At 45.0% G+C, this 18,156-nt stretch overlaps 1 protein-coding gene across 1 annotated transcript in view; it reads right to left on the bottom strand.

Moving 5' to 3' along the window:
• LOC119391811 (cytochrome P450 3A11) overlaps positions 1 to 18,156 on the bottom strand; it is an 87,136-nt gene that overhangs the window by 56,729 nt on the left and 12,251 nt on the right. The window contains exons 5-7 of the mRNA XM_049415406.1: positions 14,568 to 14,684; positions 7,630 to 7,718; positions 6,315 to 6,460 (exon numbers count right to left, since the gene is read on the bottom strand). Coding sequence (XP_049271363.1) covers positions 6,315 to 6,460; positions 7,630 to 7,718; positions 14,568 to 14,684 — 352 coding nt within the window. The remainder of the gene's footprint in view (positions 1 to 6,314; positions 6,461 to 7,629; positions 7,719 to 14,567; positions 14,685 to 18,156) is intronic.

Raw genomic sequence — 18,156 nt, forward strand, 5'->3', positions numbered from 1 at the left:
AGGAGAGGATGAAAGAAATAGAAAAGTAACGAGAAACAAAGAAAGCCACCCAGCTCCTGACTCCCTTGAGTCTTGGCACCACTAGTGCGAAACATCACGTAATAACTAGTCACGTGACAAAAATCACGAATCATATAGGCACCAGACTAAAATCGCGTAACATCCAGTAACGTGGCTAAGAACCCCGTAACACTCACGTGGCTAAAATCACGTAACATGGCGTAACTATCCACGCGACTTGAATTATGTAACATCATCTAACTACTCGCGTGACTAAAAGCACGTAACATAGCGCAACATCAAGTCACGTGACTAAAAATCGGGTAACATTTTGTCACGCGACTAAAATCACGCAACATCGCGTAATAGCTAGTCACGTGACATGTCCCCGCCATAAACCACGTAGCAGCTAGCCACGTCACTAAAATCACAACATCACGTAACAGCAAGGCACGTGACATGTCCAGCCAAGTCTAGCATACTTTGAACTGCTGCCTCTCAGCAAAAACTTGGCAATACTAGAAAACTTAGCTATGTTGAACCAGCTTCGTTGATGGTTCCAGCCTTGCGCCAGAAGTTCAAGCAGTGCATTTTTTTTAAGTTGGCAAGAGAAAATATTGTGAACTTTTCCAGAATAATGTTCGCCAAACGTTCGTTGTGTCTGTTCATTGCATTTACGCATTACGCTTTGCACTTACGCCCTCCACTTAAAGGGGTCATGAAGCACTTTTCCAAGTAATGAACTTCAGAATCGGAGTTTACTGCCTTCCGAATCGATTGCCGCAAAAATGTCTCGAATCCGTCAAGGACGAGCGAAGTTACGGGGTTTTGGCGCACGCTGTCAGCGCTTTCTCTCTTTTCTCCTCCAGACGAGAGCACCGGAAGCTACATAGGGAGGGATGGCACGGGGGAAAGAAGTTACGTCAGCGCGCGTCGTGAAACGCGATTGCTCTCCTGCTGTGATTCGCGTGCGCGGGTGTGGCTACCGTGTAACGTTAGTAGACTGAGGAGTGTGGCATCGACAATGGCGACACCCCGTGGCAAGAAGCGCATCTGATCTGAACGCCGCTCTCGATTCATGTCGGCTATGGGCCAATGAGGATGCTGTCTTTTGCGACGCGGAGAAGCGGATAGGCGACGTCAACCGGCAGGCGCTCCGCCCACCAGCGAGAGTGAGAACCGGCCTCTGTTTGAAAAGAGGGCGCCTGAGAAAACAGCAACTTCGCGCTCCACTTGCAGCCTTTACGCGGCGCGCATGACTGCAATATTTGGCTGAGCAGTTCATAGCCGTATCAGCTTCTCCGCAAGATGTGTTTCTTCAACAAGCCCAAGGGGTGCTTCATGACCTCTTTAAGCAGTAGTGATTGTGAAGGAAAGCAGACTCCTAACCCCGACTGAGACTGGAAAATGAATTTTCAGTAGCCATTCCACAGCAGGCTCAAGAAACTTCTTAATGATTAGTAGCTATGTAATGAATACAGATGCATGCTGCAGAACTTGGAGTCGAGGGTCCACTCAATGAGCAATTAGCAGTGGTCATTTACGCTGTCAAGTGAGGACATTCTTAATTTCAGGACTCTCCATCACTACTAACCCCTCTACGTACTTAGGCCAAAGTGGATGCTGAAGTTGTTAACAGTGCAGCATCACAGAAAAAGAAAACGCACTCATTCTATTTAAATGACCTTTTAAATCTTTTCAAGGCCCCGTATTTATTTGCTTGTAATGTAGACTAAGAGTTAAAGATTCGCACATACAAAAACACCGATATCCTAATATTTAGAAGTATAATCACGCAAAGAAATCGCTATATTTCTGCCGACCGCATCGGCACGTAGTGGCGCTCGCCAGAAGAATTTCCGACGGAAGCGACGTCACCAAGCGTTCATCTATAATTGGTCAAGAATAAAGTTGCAGATAATCGTTGCACTGCCGTGAAATCTTGCTTGTGGTCTTCTCCGTATGGTTTGTTTTAGTTTTCTACATTAACTTAAGCATATACTGTCGTAAAGAAAAGAAGCTCTTGAAACAGAAAGCAGGTGGTCGCTGGCTGCTTTTTAACCTGTGGTTTTCGAGCTTGGAAAATGCGCACAAGAGGCTTGTCTCTCTGCCGCAACTTCTATTCTCGCTAGTGCATCCGCGCAACAGCTTTGTGGCATAAGTGCTGTACACTCCTGAGTATTATTCACGAGGCCAATGTTCCTCAACTCGGGATATTGCTTTTGTCTTCCATTTTACCACGATGTGCGGCGCAATGTTGCTTGGTACTAGGGTAACGGCGCGACCGATGGCTTAACGGACCGGGCAACCATAACGCGCCAACTCCCGCTGCTTGAGCGCTTCTAGCTTTTTGTTGCACCGCGTTACGAAGGAAACGAGATAACTCAGGACACATGACATCGCGAAATTAGAGTTCAGGGCAGACATTTTTTCCGGAATTTCGAATTTTCTGCACTGTATAACTTCGCAATGTGTGCCGAAGTTATACAGTTCTTGCGGTATTTACCTTTAGATCCTTCAGTCAACCCATTCCGCGAATAAAAAACAGGGATTCGGGAAGTGTAGAGGGCCCCTCGACGTACTACTCGCCCTGCGCTAAATTGATACGTTAAAAATCAAATGCGTCAGAATCTGTGGTATGTTTTATGCAGGCGATGACACTATTTTGTTCGTTTAAGATTATCTTCGGCTAGTGCCGTTGGTCTACAATGTCCAGAGGTACCAAACGACCAAGTCTAGGCGCCTAGTGTAGTTTCAACCAGACTGAATGATTGTATACGCGCTACAGTGCACAAGCTTCCATAAGAAGAAATGGCTACCAAGGCGATGGACTGGGCTAGTTGGTACATGTCGAAGTGGATAAAAACCAGCGGGAAACATGAAACACAGAGAAGAACATGACGGGACAGGCTGGCTAACTTACAACTGACCAAAGAATGCTTAAAACGCAAACTTATACCCGCCGGCACCCACCTTAGCGCGTCTGTGAAGCACCCATGCGTCATACAAAACACAATCTTAACGAGTTATCACGGCGTCTAGAAAGGTCATATGCTTAGCATACAGGTGCACTGATGTGTCACTGACGCAACTGTTTCCCCCTTTCTAAAATGTAGAAGGCTTCCAAAATTTCCCTTTGGTCTTTCCCCGACCTAAGACTCTAGTGTTGTCAAGCACAGGATTCCACCCGCACTGCCTGCAATGGCTTGGTCGATGAGCACCGTCATACGTAGGAAGAGAGGCCCTGTATTTCCTGAGGCGATCATTAAGACAGCGGCGAGTGTGGCCGATGTATCTTTGCGGAGCGATAAAGGAATATTATAGACAACATGAGTAGCCAAGGCACAAATTTCGAGACATGATTCGTGCCGCACGTGGCCCTTCTCTGCGCAGGCCGACTGATGCGGCTGCACAGACCGCTCAACATCCGCGGAGCCGAGAAAACCATGTGCCTGCCATATTTCATCACTGCCTTCTTGATATTGTGCGATAACGTATGCACATATGGCATTACACACAATACTGCCGTGGTCCCGCGAAGCACAGGCTTAACTGCTTCCCCTCCGCGCTACCTTTTCTGCTCTTTCAGCAGCTTCTTGGCAACCGCTCGCATTACATGGTCCAGGAACCCAGCCGACTTCAGTCTACTTGCTTGTTCATCTACGCTCGCGTGTATCGTGTGCAACCAGCTCTTTCGCAACGCGTTCTTGGAACAAAGCAATGCTATGTCCCTTTTTGTTAGCTTTGAGCGGCAAGAGCTGTATGGCAGCACGTCATTCTTAAAACGCGGTACATATGTCCAGAATAGATGCATGTCGACATGGAACGAAATTTCTAAATCTAAAAACCTTATAGCATTACTTTCTGGTAGTTCATAGGTGAAAGGGCAAGACACAGAATCTGTGGCCACAGATTCTAGAGTAATGCCAGGCGATATATTTACAAGCACCAAAAAATTATCCACGTATCTCAAAATTATGACCACATGGTCGTCCTCCAGACTATCGCGTAACATGCGGTCGAATTTTGCCAAAAATGTTTGTCAACACAGGTGCTATTCCGTAGGTGCTTCTTGGGTCCGCGAAGTTTCGACGTCAGGGCTCTATTCGGCTTGCATCGTGTTCTGTAAATTTCGTCGCGGCGTCGTCGTCGGCGACGGAGGATCTTCGGTATTTCGTCGTACAGCAACCGCACCTACATGGGTTGCTGCCCTTCGTTTTCCGGATACGGGCTAGGTGACCGGCCCCGGATTGGGTCAGTGTGTGTCAGCGTTTGGGATAGGCGTAGCGGCCTGGGGACGGCGATCGGAAAGGTCCTCGGGGGGTCCATTGCGCTCCTGCGATATAGTCGGCGATGTCACTTGGCCGTTCACCTCGTTCTGGACGTGGCGCGTTGATGGCGAAACCTTGCAGTCCCATCTGTCGGTACTGGCAGCGGCCGTAGGGGTCACCAGCTTCTCCGCAATGGTAGCAGAGCGGGTGGTGGTCGGGGGTGTCCCAAACGCCAGTCATTCTCGGGGTGTAGCGCTAGCCGACAGGTGGGTGGCATGGCGTTGGTGGCGGCGGCCGCGGTGTCTGACGGCGGGACTGCTGCGGCGGTGCGGCGTCTTGACGTGGCCGCGGAGGAGGGGCGTTGCGTCGGGCTGCAGCAGCTGCGGCTGTGGCGGATCAAGGGCACCCAACGACTGCTGGATTTCTTCTCGAACAAGATGGTCTCGCGCAGGTCTTCTGAGCAGATGTGATTGAATGTCTGCGTAGCCTGGCGTCGAGCGGCGGTTGAATTGCCGGGTGCGAATTTCCAGTGTCTTTTCTATTGTTGTTGCCTCCGAGGGAAATTGCCTGGACGGTGTTCGGTGGATTCCTGATAAGTCCAGCGAAGAGTTGCACCTTTACTCCTCCTGAGGAAATGAACTTTGTTCTCTTCAGGCATGTTGGGGTCAGCGGGGCGGAGCAGCCGGGTAATTTCTTCCGCGAAGATGGTCACGTTTTCGTTCGGGAGCTGCACATGTGCCTCGAGCAAGGCCGCAGCCCTTTGCCTCCGGACGACGCTCGTGAACGTCTACAAGAAAGCGCTGCAAAAGAGGCACCAGGTTCGAAGTGTGGACGCCCGGTTACCGAGCCATGTCGTTGCTGCTTCTTCCAGATAAATGTAAAGGTGGCGCAGCTTGAGTGTTCCAGTTGTTAAATGTTGAGACTCTTTCAAACGTCTCGAGCCAGGTTTCGGGGTCTTCGCATGGAGAATCACGGAAAGTCGGCGGCTCCCTGGGCGGCTGCATCACTATCGCTGCAGGGGATACTGCGGCCGCCATCGTGTCTGATGTCTTCTTCGCCGTGACTCTAGGCTTGTCCAGTAGGAATCCGTATTGTGGGGGTAGTCCTTTCAATCTACGGCTGGCTCGAATGTCGCTGACGGTGTCGGTGTCTTCGCGACGTGGGCTGGGCTCAAGGCTTGAAGGGGGCGTCCGGTACATGAACGAACAACACCTCCACGAGATGTCACGGGGTCGTGACGTTGACGAAGGCTGCAGTCGGCGTGTCCAAGATAAAACTCTTTATTTGGCCGGACTTGTGGCCGGGAAACTGAAAGGCAATCTACAGCAATACACACTGTACTACGCTTATAGCGGCGAACAGAGCGTCGGCCGTCGATAATCTGATTCGCAGTAAGGCGCGCCGGCATTTATAAATGCTACGTCGAACATTCCAGCCTTATCTCTGGTGGCCGCGTTACTTCCAGAATCGACTCAGCTGTTCGCATTTGCGCGCTCATGGCTAACAGATGATCCTAAAATAATCTGGAACGTTCCCAGACATTCTGGCGTGGTTTGCGCAAGGCAGTAGTAACACGTGTAAGGGGGCGGTAGCATAAAACATAGACAGAAATAATAATAATATCTGGGGTTTAACGTCCCTAAACCACGATATGATTATGAGAGACGCCGTAGTGGAGGGCTCCGGAAATTTCGACCACCTGGGCTTCTTTAGCGTGCACCTAAATCTAAGTACACGGGCCTCAAACATTTTCGCCTCCATCGAAAATGCAGCCGCCGCGGCCGGGATTCAATCCCGCGACCTTCGGGTCAGCAGTCGAGCGCCATAACCACTAGACCACCGCGGCGGGGCCTATAGACAGAAAGGAGCGCGCGTGGCACTGTGCTTGTATGTTTTAAACTTAATAAGATGGATTGCTGTTCATTCCATTTGTCGCCGGCTGTACTCATGAGAGTGTGAACGCGACAAACGGACCGGGAGATGAATGAACGGAGAAAGCTTTGTGTCGTTATTCGTAGATGACAATGTTAGAAATATACTTACGAACGAAGAATATCCGCGGTGAGATGCGCCCGGAAAAAGAATCTCTCGTCTTTTTAACAAATTCACTTGCGTTGTCACTGTAAGAGTCCAGTTCCGTGGCGAAGGCACACCTTGCGATTACGTCCAGAGAGTAATTGCCATAAAACCTGATTGTAGGGACAGACGCGAGTAAAAATAAATCACTAAAAAGTTTTTAACCAGCACCCGATATAGCTCTTATAGAAAGGTCACTACACGCAACTTCAACATAACTTATCGAAAGTTCTTTATATAGGGCCAGAATTTTATGTCTAAGCTCATAAAAAGTAACTACGAGACTATCCGTGCGCACAAATGTACGCAACGCACGCTTTATGTTTTTAATTATTCGCCCTGCGTAAAGGAATTATTGTAATAATCGACACAGCGCGACATACAAATGATTAAGCGTACTTGGAGCGGGAGGAGCTTCTCGATGATTGCTTTGAGGCTGCAGTAAAACATTTTTTAAGAGATCTTCTCGCACTTTACTGAACGCTTCTTGGTGAACAAGTGTGTTCTTGAGTAATGGGCAAAAAAGAAAAAAAAACGAAATTAACATAGAGCCGTGTGAGATTGTTGACAACAGGTGGGAAATTAGTTATTTTTGTCAAGGTTAGCCGCTCATGAAGCATTGTAAAGAAACATGATATCTAATAGAACCTTTCATCGTTGAGACGCCGCTATGAAGATATGTAAGGAGAGTAACCTTGAATCAAACAAAGTCCCGTAGTCAGCAGGTGTGTCCTCTTCATCCTTTTTTCTGACGTGTTCCCCTTTAGTCACGTTGTCTTCATTTGGAGAGTAAACATACTGCTTAACTTTACAGCAAGTAATGACGCGGAAAAAAATCTTGGATATACCGCTGAACTCAAACGTAGCCTAGTGCTAACCAGAACAATCGTAATAATTAACTTCGCTGCAGCGAGTTGTACAAACCAAAGGCCATTAAGACGTTTCCTGTAAGGAGTGACGACAACTTCCGCTGGTGGCTGGATATCACAGCGGTTAACCTTTCTTCCTTCGTGCGTAAGAAAGCTCTCATCCAAATAACAACCAGCTGATGGTCTTTTAACAAATACCTCAGTTTCTTTAATTAGAGATCGCATTACATATAATGTTCAGATTAGAGAGCGCAATAGATACAATCTGACCGAAAAAATGAAGAAAATAAACAAATCTGGTTACCTCATCAACACCAAGCTCGAAATGCATTTGCCTCCATGCAGACTGGTTTTAGGTGAAACAGTATATTAGCAGCAGATAATCATCAGCAAAGGGAAAGAAAAAGCTGTACTCTTTCAAGTCGATGTCCTCTTCGTTAGCAGCCGCCTTCTTGAGGTGCTCAAGCGTCACGTAAGCGCATTTTTCTACCAGAGACGTCATCTGCATCCAGTGTAAGAGTCACACTTGTGAAGTGACATATAACCAACATGCAATGTATTCATCGCCTTGCACTTCCACATTATACTAGAAAATCGCGCTTTCATTTTGGCACATTTCATAAATGTGGACTTACGCGTTTTAGGACATACCCACATATATGTCGGAGGCAACACTGTTTTGTAACTAACCGCCCAAGAAACCGACACTTGTGTCAATGGCTTTCCGACACCTGACATCTGACTCAACTTTATTGCGAAAACATTTCGACTGCATGACGTGGTTGGGCTGGGCGTTACCATACAATAGGGAGCTCAGTGCAGAGAAGAGGTTACAAGTGATGCATTGGTTGCTCTTAGCCTTCAGTTTCAGATTTACAATATCCGCCTAATAAAGCGCCAATACTATACTGACTTTATAGGGAAGGACGTTCGTGTAACTCAAAATTTGTAGGAAAATATCGCAGAATTTCAAAGGCCATGCTCATTTTCCGTGATAACTTCAAGCAAATCGGTTGGTACAGCTAGGAGCGTTATAATGATCATGCGTACGTTTCCTCGGTAACCAGAATGGCATTTACCCAATGCATCAAATATAAGCATCAAGAGAATCGCGTGGAAGCGTGGTAAAAAAAAATTCTCGGGGATGAGCATGTTGTTTTATTCAGCGTAAAGGCTTTTTAACTGCGCTAACAAACACGAACAAAAGAAGAGGGAAGAACACTAGATGTTTTTGTAAGCGCAGTTAAAAATCCTTTACGATGAATGTCAGCCAACTAGCCGAACTTCAGGCTCGGCTTCGCGCTATTTTATGACAGACAAGTCTGCTAAGAAATTTGTGCTGGGAGAGAGAGAGAGAGCGAAAGAGTGCTCTTCAAAAAAAAAAGATTTACAGAAAGGCTGTCTGTGGGCTACTGAAGCGAATAACTTATATGCTAAACACTCATTTACTCTGGCGGTAATCACTAACCGAATATGTCCAGATCATTTCATATGTATGTACCAATCGAGAAGGTTTGTCCGCTTTGCTGGGACTGCTAGACGTTGTAAGAAGTTCACATATCGTGCAAGGAAATCTCGCCTTTCTTCGAATGGGCACGGAGTGGGCACGGAGGCACGCACCGAGACAGCATGCTGCAAATTCCACGCTTCTGCCTTTTACAGACTTACCTGGCTTCGCTCCTGGTGCTGCAGCCATCGCTGCAAGCTTCGCCGTGTTCCACGCGAGCATGGTGGTTTCCGCCCCGCAATCGTGGTTACCAGCTTCCTGACTTCCAGCACGGAAAGAAATCAAGCTCTGATGCAAGCATCGTCGCCCCAACCATCTGCGCATGGCCTTTTTCTACGATGACGTCACTACCAGCACAGGACTTAAATAGGTGGCGCTGCAACAGCCTCTTCAGTGGGCACGGAGGCACGCACCGAGACAGCATGCTGCAAATTCCACGCTTCTGCCTTTTACAGGTGTGTAAGCCATGCTCCCTGTATGCTAAGAAAAGTGATAACCGGTGTTTGGTTCTGCTTCCGTGCCCGGAAGCGCTTGCCGACATTGCATGCGATTGTTTTTCGATGGTTTTCCTGTTACTTCTTTCTGGTGATATTGAAGCTAATCCGGGCCCTGACAGGCGTACTAAGGCCTTGCTCGATATGGATTCATTGCCTGATGATCCCTGCGAAAAGATGACAGTCATATTTAACCTCATTAAGGACCTTCATGCCTAGTCAACTCAGTCAGCCAAAGTGCAGAACACGTTAGCAACTGACGTGAAAGAAATAAGGACGAGCCAAAAGAAAATCGAAGCTCAAATTGCAACGATACAGGAGAGGCTTGATGAATTAGAGGCAAAAACTAATTCTATCGAGCACTTAGAGCAGGCTGTTGATAGCGTGGAGGCGTCGGTGAGGTCGTTTGATAACCACCTTGAGAACTTGGAATCTCGCCTAAATGAACAGGAGGACCGTTCCCGGCGCAATAACTTAATCTTTCGAGGTATTCCAGACTCTCAAGAATCGTGGCAACAATCTGAATCCGAGATAAAGTCCATTCTAACAAGTACGCTTCATGTGCTACCAGACAACGCTATCGAGCGCGCTCATCGGTTAGGGTCGTATGCACCAACTAAATGTCGGCCTATAATTGTTAAGTTTTCGGACTTCAAATCTAAAGAAAAGTGCTTTCTGCGAGAGCAGCACTTAAAGAGAAACATATAAGTGTGACCGAAGATTTCTGTGAATCTACACGTGATGTGAGACGAAAACTATTCGAATTTGCTAGAAATCAACCTGGCGTAAACACATATCAAGTGCGGTACAAAAGGTGATCATGAATAAGAAGCAGTACATCTACGACTCGATAACCAATGTGTAAAAGAAGTCGAGTCATTGCAAGCACCCGGAGCTACGGCTGGCAATACAAAACATTTTTCGCAGCACGCACCTGATACCCAGCAGTCCAAACGTTCGGTGAAATAGGAACGCGACAGGGTCAGCAAACGTGAACTGCTCAATACATCCTTTCTTTTTACTAACATTAGAAGCATTATCAACAAACGCGCTTTATTGGATTCAGCAGTTGATAGATGCGAACCGGATATAATCGCATTGACAGAAACATGGCTTCAACCGGCAATCGGAGACCATGAATTATTTGCCAACTCACGCGATTTTTCTATTTACCGCTGTGACCGCGTTAATCGTTCGGGTGGGGGCGTGCTTTTGGCGATAAATAAAAAGTTTCCTTCCGATTGCATTCAAACTGCATCCAGTTTGGAGATTGTATGAGCAGTCGTAACACTAGCCTATCAAAAGATAATTTTGGGGGTTTGTTATCGGCCCCCAAGCTTTACTACAACGTTTGTGTGTGATTTGCATGATGCAATGAATAGTGTTTTTTCCCGTTACACCACACTGCCAATTTTCCTACTTGGCGATTTCAATATGCCCAATCTCTTATGGAAAAATGTACCCGTCACAGTGTACCCTAACTCATCTATGGCGCAAGACTTCTTAGAGCTGTGCAGTACATTTCCTCTCACACAGTTGATTAAAGAACCAACAAGGATAACACCATCTGTTTCAAATACACTTGATCTTATATTGACTACGCGACCCGATCTTGTTTCTGAAGTAACATGCCTGCCAGGAATAAGTGATCATAGCCTACTCTCGTTTAAAGTCTGCCTTGAGCAACCTAAGATGAATAAAACGATCAAGACATTAAGAAATTACAACAAGGCCGACTTTCTTGCTATCAACAATGAACTTGCTGTATTTCTTGATGATTACTTAAGTGATTTCGACTATCGCAACGTTCAGTCGAACTGGAGTATCTTTCTTGCTAAGGTTGTGCAATTAACAGATAAGTACATCCCTGCTTACGCGTCTCCTCCAACCTAAAAAAACCGTTGTATAATCATCAGCTAAAACGCTTGTCTAACAAAAAAAGCGTCTCTTCAAATCGGCTAAACTTAGTAATAGCAAGGCTCGTTGGTCAGCTTACAAACAGAGCGCTGATGAATACGTGCAGACCTTAAAAGTTGCCAAAGATAGTTTTCTAGCCAATACCTTACCTACGATGTTGAAGACTAACCCTAAAAAATTTTGGCGTGTGATCAATCACCAAGACAACGATGTGATAGTACTTAACGATCTTAACGGTGACGCTGTACCGACCGACCAATGCTCCAACATACTGAATGATGTTTTCTCAAAAAAGTTTTCTTTACCCGCCACCGCCACTGCTCCCCATGTGCAACCATATGACCACGACGATATGTTTCCTATCATTTTCGGTTACGATGGTGTCGCAAGCGTTATTAAGTCACTAAAACCGTCCTCGGCACCGGGTAGCGATTAAATAAATGTCAAGTTCCTCCAAAGTACTGTCTGTTATTCATCCATAATACTAACAAAAATTTTCCAACAGTCTCTCAACGACGGTGTTCTCCCATCTGAGTGGAAAGTCGGGAAGGTAGCTCCAATCCATAAATCGGGTAATAAGCACTCTCCTTTAAACTACAGACCCATTTCTCTCACTAGTATACCATGCAAAATATTAGAACACATTTTGGCTTCTCACCTCGCAAGCGTTTTAGAGTCGCACTCATTTTTCAATCATTCGCAGCATGGATTTCGCAAATCATGCTCTTGCGAAACTCAACTAACACTTTTCGTACATAAACTAAACACCATTCTTGACAACAGCTCCTTAGCCGACTGTATTTTCCTCGATTTTTCTAAAGCTTTTGACAAGGTGTGTCACAAACTGCTCATTTATAAATTACGACTACTTAAACTTGATTCCTGCCTTGTAACCTGGACTGAAAACTTCCTTACTAACCGCTCACAATTTGTATCAGCTAATGGAACTAATTCCGAAGAATGTGCGGTACATTCTGGTGTACCACAGGGCTCCGTCCTTGGTCCGCTTCTTTTTCTAATCTATATTAACGATTTGCCATCTTGCGTTTCCTCATATGTTCATCTGTTTGTCGATGATTGTGTAATCTTTCGTGAAATAACTGGACCTAAGGACGTCGCCCTTCTTCAATCTGACCTTACTGCTGTCCTTAACTGGTGTAACACATGGCTCATGGAATTAAACAGTAAAAAATGTAAATTCATGCGCGTGTCAAGAAAAATCACTAGTTTACCTGTTTACAACTTAGATAACACACAATTAGACAGTGTCGCCTCATACAAGTACCTCGGAGTTCATATCAGTAACAACCTAACATGGCATACTCATATTAACTATGTTGTTTGTAACGCTAATCGCATGCTCGGATATCTTCGCCGTAACTTCACAAAATCACCTTCTTCTGTCAAACTAATGCTGTATAAAACACTCCTTCGCACTAAACTCGAATATGCCGCATCGGTTTGGGATCCATATCACAATAACTTGGTGCATTAATTAGAAATGGTACAAAATAACTCTGTTCGCTTTATAATTTCTAATTACAATCGAAACGCGAGTATCACAGTAATGAAATCTAACCTTAAATTACCTTCACTTGCATCTCGTCGTACAATGCTCCGCTTAACCCTTTTTCACAAACTTTACCACCATTCATACTTACGTCATTTGCTAATACTTTCGCCGCATTATGTTTCTCACCGTTTGAATCATGCTCATAAGGTTGGCATCCCATTGTCTAAAACTGAATCATTTCGACAATCATACCTACCGCGCACATCAAATGATTGGAATTGCCTTCCCGCATCGCTTGTAACAATTTCAGATCATGACACATTTGTGACTGTATTAGCCAATTCTTTTAATACCTTGTAGTAGTTTTCATCCCATAGGCCATATTTGTATCTCTGTAAATAAGAACATTGCACTGTCACCTGTTGTATTGTCACCTGTTGTATTGAATTGTAAGAGAGATTATTGTATATTGAGAAACATTCCTCTTATTTTTTACCAGAATGTATCCTTCTATTTTCTATTTTCCTCTTTGCCATTTTGATATTTGCTATTTTTGTATTTTTTTGCCTATCATAATCTGTTGTTTAATCAGAAACATTGTATTGCCTCTTTGTACTTCCAAACTTGTTCGTTATTATTTTTACCACTCCCCTCTGTAATGTCTGTTGACCCTGAGGGTAAACTAAATAAATAAAAAAAAATAAAGAATGTACTTGCTAATTCTAAAATGGCAGCAGTTAAATATAGGCTTTACCGAAGATATGCTTCGGCTCTGGCAACGTGGAATACATACTTTTATGAACGTACTTTTCAAGCACGCTTATCAGGCGTGTACCCGAAGCGTCTTCATGCTGACCGAGTAGCTGCCAGGAATAACATTTTCAGCACTCGCGAACTTGTAATGCATATTCAGATAAACATATTAGGATTGGCAATAATTACACCATTTCCCACCAAAGGAGACCATGAGGCTATGCGAAGCCGGAGCACTTGCACGATCGCGTTCCGTTGGCGTTCGTTGGGCATGCTACCGACCTCGCGTCGTGGAACGCGAAGAGGGACGCTACGCGCGTCTTGTCTTCCCTCTAGCCTGGCCGTTAATTCTCACAGGTCTAGCGGGGAACGCGGCCTACAGGCGCGTGAGAGGGCGGCAGCGTAGGAGAGGAGAGAGAGGAGAGGGGACGCGCATGCGCTGGTGCTCATAGCGGCGTTGCGCAGGAGAGAATTTCGGCATGTCTAGCCTGCGTTTCAGAGGAAGAGTGGAAAGGGGGAGGGGGAAGGGGAGAGGGGGAGGAGAGAGTCTTTCACGATACCAAAAACGCTACGCTTTCTGCGCGAAGACGCTTAATAAGCGAGAAAACGCGCAAAAAGAAAATACAGGTGGCGACGCCACCTTGGAATTCCCGCACCATTTGTCGTGACGTCACATATTTTTGACGGCGCCTGCTTGGGCTTACGTAGTTCCTAATCGGTTAAATTGAAGTACATTGTCCTCTGAGGGGGCCAGAGACTTGATATAACTAGTTTGTGGAAATTTCGTCGAGCCAGTGGTGCCAAAGTACGTTAATGCTCTTTGAAGTCTTTTACGTCACGAATTACAAAGTGCGGCGCGAAATTTAAAAATGAAATTTTGAACTTGGTTTTCTCCTCCTATAATAAACCTATGGTGGTGAAATAAACTACACAAGAGTTCTCCGAGCACACTTTATCAATCTCAACCAATTCAATGTTTCTCTTTAGTGTTCCTTTTATATAGCATACCAGACCAAACAATAGCTCAGGTCGACCACTCTGCCTTCTCTCTCTGCAGCCACCTCTCTCTCTCTCCAACAAATTCCCATGGGCCTTACACCGAATCATACACGGGATCCTTTATAAATAATCACCACAATATTTCCAGCGATATGTCAGCCCACTTGCCTTTCTTAGCTTTCCGGAAGAGAAGGCTGGGCTTGCGGCACGTCGAACCTTGCGCCACTGGTCACCTTTAGCAGTGCTCATCATGCTGCTTAGTACAGGGTCGGTGAACGTTGTGTCCTGTGCGTAGAAAGAGGAATATAAATAATCGCTACAGGTACAAGTTCCACGCCGAAGGAAAAGGAGCACATGGAGAAACCGATCGAATGGCGCCAATTTTTATCGCGGGAGTACGGTGTAGCAGCGGAATTCGAATGATAACCGTTGCCTCCAAAAGCATATTGGAGGGAACACGCCTGCCTCGATTTTCGTGAGTACTGTTACATTTTGGATATGCGAAAGGCCGTATTTCAGCCCCAAGTTGGGCGTGAAAGCTTGGTTTATACCCAAGAGATACGCTCGGATTGCTACAATCACCACCCTTAATGGGCATGTAACGTCTAGCAGGCACAAACATTGAAATATGAACTTTATTTATATATTTATTTATTTTCAATACTGCCAGTCTCTTTCCGAGACCATAGCAGGTGGGTATACAGGTTGGACATGCAGATGCAACAAAACAAAAGCAGGAATCCAGTGCAGTGATCAAAAAGTTATACAATGTAAGTTTCTTAATAATAATTGACAATCAGTATGCAAATATACATATAGAAATCATATACAGAAATATAAAAGAATCAATATAGAAATGTACAATATACAATATGTACGTAATATAGATATATTACAGAAAGTACACATGAAATGAAGTGCTACACGGGCAAGTTACAGCAAACCAGAAAATATTCTCCACTGAGCACTTGGCCACAGATATACTTTCAATGGTGGCGAAATGAATGAATATGGGGCTGGTAGCGCTATTTTATTAATCAGATGATACTTTTTATTTGTGAGACAAAGTCAGATAATGAATTCGCGTTAGCAACCGAGGGATCCAGACAGTTCCACTCCCTGACAGAACGCGGAAGAAAAGAATGCTTGAAAGTGTCATTGTGGTAACAGTACTCTTTTAGTGTGTGCAAATGTTTGCGCCGGCTTACGCGAGACTCTGATGGAACTATGTACAGTGATGTGTCAATTTTATAATAGTTGTGGAGTAGCTGGAAAAGAAATTTCAGGCGCGCTTGCTTTGCTCTAATCGCTAGTGTTTGGAGGCCACTGCTTGTTAGCATGCTTGTGGGAGAATCAGTGCGTTTATATTTGTCGCAGATGAATCTTTCAGCCTTCCTCTGTTCATTTTCTTTTTTTTTATGTTAGTTACTGTATTAGGAAACCATACTGTGTTAGCGTATTCTAATACCGGTATAATGTAGGTAGTGTAGGCTAAAACCTTGGTAGATTGAGGGGCCAGCCGGAGGCATCTGCGAAGATAAAAGAGCTTGCGCAGAGCAACTGAAGTAATATTGGAAATGTGCGCATCCCATCGGAGATCTGACGCAATCGTGACACCTAGATATTTTTATTAATTGACTTTTTGAAGCCTAGTGCCTTTAATACTGTAATCATAATTGATAGCTTCTTTATCGTTATCGTCATGCATAGTGTTTTTTGGGGGGTTAATCGACATCTACCACGTGTCGCACCAGTTGGAGATAATGTTTAGGAATGAGTGAGTGCAAGGCGATCTGAATGTTTGTTAATTTCTTTGTAAATAATGCAGTCGTCGGCGAAGAGCCTAATGTTGCAAGTTATGTTGTCTGTGATGTCATTAATAAAAACAATAACAAACGCCCCAGAACGGAGCCCTGTGGTACTCCGGACGTGACAGGCAAGATATGTGACGGTACTTGCTCAAACAGGACATATTGGGAACGGCCAGTTAAAACGTCTTCAATCCAACGTGTTAGTAATGCGTCTCCAATGATATTTCGGAGCTTTGCAATTAATTTGTTGTGACATACGGTGTCAAATGCCTTAGAAAAGCCTAGTAGTATGATATCTGTTCCCGCGCAATTGTTAATAGATAGCGCCAAGTCATCAACAACCTCTGTTAGTTGCATTATTGTCGATAATTGGCTACGGAACCCGTGTTGACGCGATGACAAGATGCCGTTCGTCTCCAAGAAAATGTTTAAGTGTTCTAAAAGTATATGCTCTAGTATTTTGCATGATGTGCTGGTTAACGATATAGGTCTGAAGTTTGAAGGATCATCGCTCTTTCCTGCTTTGGGAATCGGGGTTATTTTAGCTTTTTTCCAGTCATCAGGAAGCTTCGATACGGTGAGAGATTTGCGGAAAACTAAACTAAGATATTTTCTGCACCATTCTGCATATCGCTTAAGAAAAGAATTGGGGATGTCGTCCGGTCCCGAAGATTTTTTTGGGTCCAGTTCCAGCAAAAGCCTAAATATTCCTTCGTCACTTACCTTTATTGGATTAATTCCCGAAATGTCAGGGGGTGTAAGTTGCGGAATTTTTCTGTTATCTTTTGTGAAGACACAGTGGAAAAAGTTGTTGTATTTATTAGACTTGGCCCTTTTCTGTTCCAATGATAATTGACGACTGCCTGTTTTCCTAGGACGGAAATGGTTCCAGAACCTCTGTGGGTTGCCAGTAATGAATGACGACAGCGTTACCCTGAAGTAATGCTCTTTTGCTTGTTTTGTTTGCCTTGAAATTTGAAATAGCTGCCTTTAGTTTTGATGCATTCGTACTGCAAAGCTTTTTCTTTACTGCTTTCCGTACTCGTTTAACTTTTCATTTCGCATCTAAAATTTCTCATGTTATCCAGGGGTTATTTATTTGGGGCCGTGTAAGCCGTAGTGGAATAAAGTTATTCATGCAGTAAGAAATAGTGTGCTTGAATCGTAGCCACAGGTCATTTAGTGTTGTGGCAGGATTAGAATTCAATTCCAACAACTCGTAAGAAATAAAATAGTGGAAACCTAATTCAAGTGTGAAACTATGCTAATGAACCTGAACATTCCGCAATGTTCAGGTTCACTTTTATACTACCAGACAAATGTTGTTGAACAATGCAATAGGATGCCCTGTCAATTATCGCGACTTAGCTCAATAAAGCACTCCTTTGGGCTAGTTGGTGCAAGTTGAACATATTGTAACGGCGCCTCTGGAGCGAGAAAGAGGAGTGGTAGGAGAAGACGACGACGAGGACTTTGTTGCTGCTTCCGTAGCCTCACCCCATCCAGTGCTCTGCCGCTGAGCGTTCTCAATAAACGCCTCCTGACTCGTAACATCGTGGTGGAGGTGCTGGGTAGTCTGGCGCATTCGCGGCCAATAAAAACGCTCTTTAGCTCTATACAGAGTCCGCGCTGATCCCAAGTGGCCGGAAGTGGGGTCATCATGCATGGCACGTAATATAGAAGAACGGAGGCTTTCCGGTACCACTAACAGCAGTAAAGGCCCAGTTGCAGTGTAATTCTTCTTATATAGCATTCCATTGCGAACACAGAACTGACGCGCTATCTGAGAATCTTGAGCGGCAGAAAAGTATGGCTGCAACTTTGGGTCCTTCAGCTGTTCAGCCTTGAACACGTCCACGTCGGGAAAAGCAGGATCAAGGGAAGAGAGGTAACGATCGAAGTTTTCTGCCTCGCAGTCTGTGGATTTTAGAGGTAGTCTTGAAAGG

Source organism: Rhipicephalus sanguineus, chromosome 4 (genome assembly GCF_013339695.2).
Source record: "Rhipicephalus sanguineus isolate Rsan-2018 chromosome 4, BIME_Rsan_1.4, whole genome shotgun sequence".
NCBI classification, from domain to species: domain Eukaryota; kingdom Metazoa; phylum Arthropoda; class Arachnida; order Ixodida; family Ixodidae; genus Rhipicephalus; species Rhipicephalus sanguineus.